The 2,048-nt window shown below is 67.1% G+C and overlaps 1 protein-coding gene across 1 annotated transcript in view; it reads left to right on the top strand.

The window, feature by feature from the left end:
- Positions 1–74: 74 nt before the first annotated feature.
- The window catches only part of MNEG_12714 (hypothetical protein), a gene marked incomplete at both ends in the record, with an annotated part of 4,722 nt that continues 2,748 nt past the window's right edge, over positions 75–2,048 (top strand). Inside the window, 5 exons of the mRNA XM_014038814.1 lie at positions 75–77; positions 502–619; positions 842–954; positions 1,462–1,521; positions 1,858–2,008. Of these exons, the coding sequence (XP_013894268.1) occupies positions 75–77; positions 502–619; positions 842–954; positions 1,462–1,521; positions 1,858–2,008 (445 nt within the window). The remainder of the gene's footprint in view (positions 78–501; positions 620–841; positions 955–1,461; positions 1,522–1,857; positions 2,009–2,048) is intronic.

Below are 2,048 nucleotides of genomic sequence, written 5' to 3'. Positions count from 1 at the left end.
AGGGCACCCTGAACGAGGCAGACGGCATCATCATCTCCCGCGGCAACCTCGGGCTCGACTGCCTGCCCGAGAAGATGGTGCGCAGGGGCACACGGCAAGCCGCAGCCAGGCCGTTGCTAACAGCGGCAGCTGGGAAGCGGGAGACCTGCCGAGCAATCAGTCCCTGGACCTCTCGGGACCATCGTCTCTCTTGCGCTGCGAGCCCCGAGCAATGCGTCGCCCGCACGCGCCTTGGCACCCCTTGCACGTCGACCTCAATGCCCAACAGCCCCGACCCCTCTCCTGCCCCCGCCCTCGCTCCGACCAAGCACACTGGTCTCCCATCCCCCTCGATCCAAGAAAAACTTCCTACCCATCCCAATCCCCTGGCTGACACCCAATCCCTTGGCCTTTGACTCGCACCAAACATGTCTGCCACCCTCAACACACGACACACATACACGGATTCACAACACACACACACACACACACACACACTCCACACCCCGGCCCCACCCCCAGGCCCTGATCCAGAAGAGCCTCATCCAGACCTGCAACCTGGTGGGCAAGCCGGTCATCATCACCCGCGTCATGGACTCCATGGCAGTCACACCCAGGCCCACCAGGGCAGAGGCCACCGGTGAGACGCGCGGGCGCCCAGGAGCGGCGCCGCACGCGCAAGGGTTCAGGGCGTGCGGCCAGGGTGTAGGGGCGGACGTCGCGCCCGCCGCCGGGCGGAGGACCGGCATTCGTGCCAGCCGTCGCGTCCGCCTCGGGGCTTCTCCCGGGTTGCGCGGTGCTCTCGCTCCCGTTGGGCGCTCTCCCTCACCATGCGTTGCACCCCCATCCAACCAACGATCAGATGTGGCGAACGCGGTGCTGGACGGCGCTGACGGCATCCTGCTGGGCCAGGAGACTCTCAGGGGGACCTACCCAGTAGAGGTCATCGACATGCTCAGCTCCATCTGCAAGATGGTGCGGCCCGAGGAGATGAGGTCTTCTCGGGATGAGATCCGCTGTATGTACACTGCATACACATTCGGGCGTTGAACCGGGTTGTCTGTTGAAAGGGAGCCTGTCTGATTTGGTTTTTGCACGCGCCCAGGAAGCTCACGGGCTGTGGGTAAGGGCGATGAGTAGTGCATGGCGCAGAGGTGGCATGGGGCGCACCGGCCGGCCGCATGGTGGACCGCGGGAGTGCCAGAGAGAAACAAGGCGTTGGACGAGGCGGGGACGCCCTCCCGGCAGCCGTGTATGCTGCGCTGCCTGCATCGGCCCCGCTGACACCAGCATTCGGTCTGCAACAGCGCCAGCCCAGCCAAATGCTGCACCGCTCTGCGTCTCGGCTCCCCCCGCCAATCTTGCCCTCTCACCGTGTCTGCTGTCAACTTCCCTGCACCCTGCAGCACAGTCACGCCCCGCCTCGTCCTCCCACCCCGGCCCCAGCCCATTCACCCGCACCCCCTTGCCCTGCCCCCACAGGCTGAGAAGGTGTTTGACCACCACTACCACTTTGACCATCTCATGGACACGGCGCAGGCGGTGGGTGGCTGGGGGCCTTGGTTTGACAGCCTCCGTCCCACAGCTGATCCAGAGAGGCTGTGTGATGAGAACGACAGTTTCAGCAATGCCGCCGCTTGCAATCACCTGCAATCTTGTGGGCAGCAGCTGGCGTGCCCTCCGCGGCCGGGCGCGTGGGTCGGGACGGCAGTAATGGCGCAGGCGGCGCTGTGGCGCGCAGCACGTCCACCCGACAGTGCCTCGGCCCCGCAGCCGGCCGCGTGCGCCCATACCCTCTCAAATCGATTCCCGCTCCTTCACGAACTCGCGCCCAGACCCCTCCCTCCCACCCGCGTGCTCACGCGCCCACCCCGGCAGGTGGAGGACTGGGAGCCCCCGGGCACGACGCCGCCCGGCGCCGCCACCCCCGCGGACGGCAGCACCAACGACCTGCCGGGGCTGGGGGGCCAGGACGCCGGCCACACCCAGCACGACAACAACCACCACCAGTCGCGCAAGCAGGGCAACGGTGCGCGGGCACGCGCACCGGCGAGGCCTGTGGCGGGTGC

The sequence above is a fragment of the Monoraphidium neglectum genome (genome assembly GCF_000611645.1).
Source record: "Monoraphidium neglectum strain SAG 48.87 unplaced genomic scaffold scaffold03393, whole genome shotgun sequence".
Lineage (NCBI taxonomy): Eukaryota > Viridiplantae > Chlorophyta > Chlorophyceae > Sphaeropleales > Selenastraceae > Monoraphidium > Monoraphidium neglectum.
This window is presented reverse-complemented; position numbering and strand designations above follow the sequence as displayed.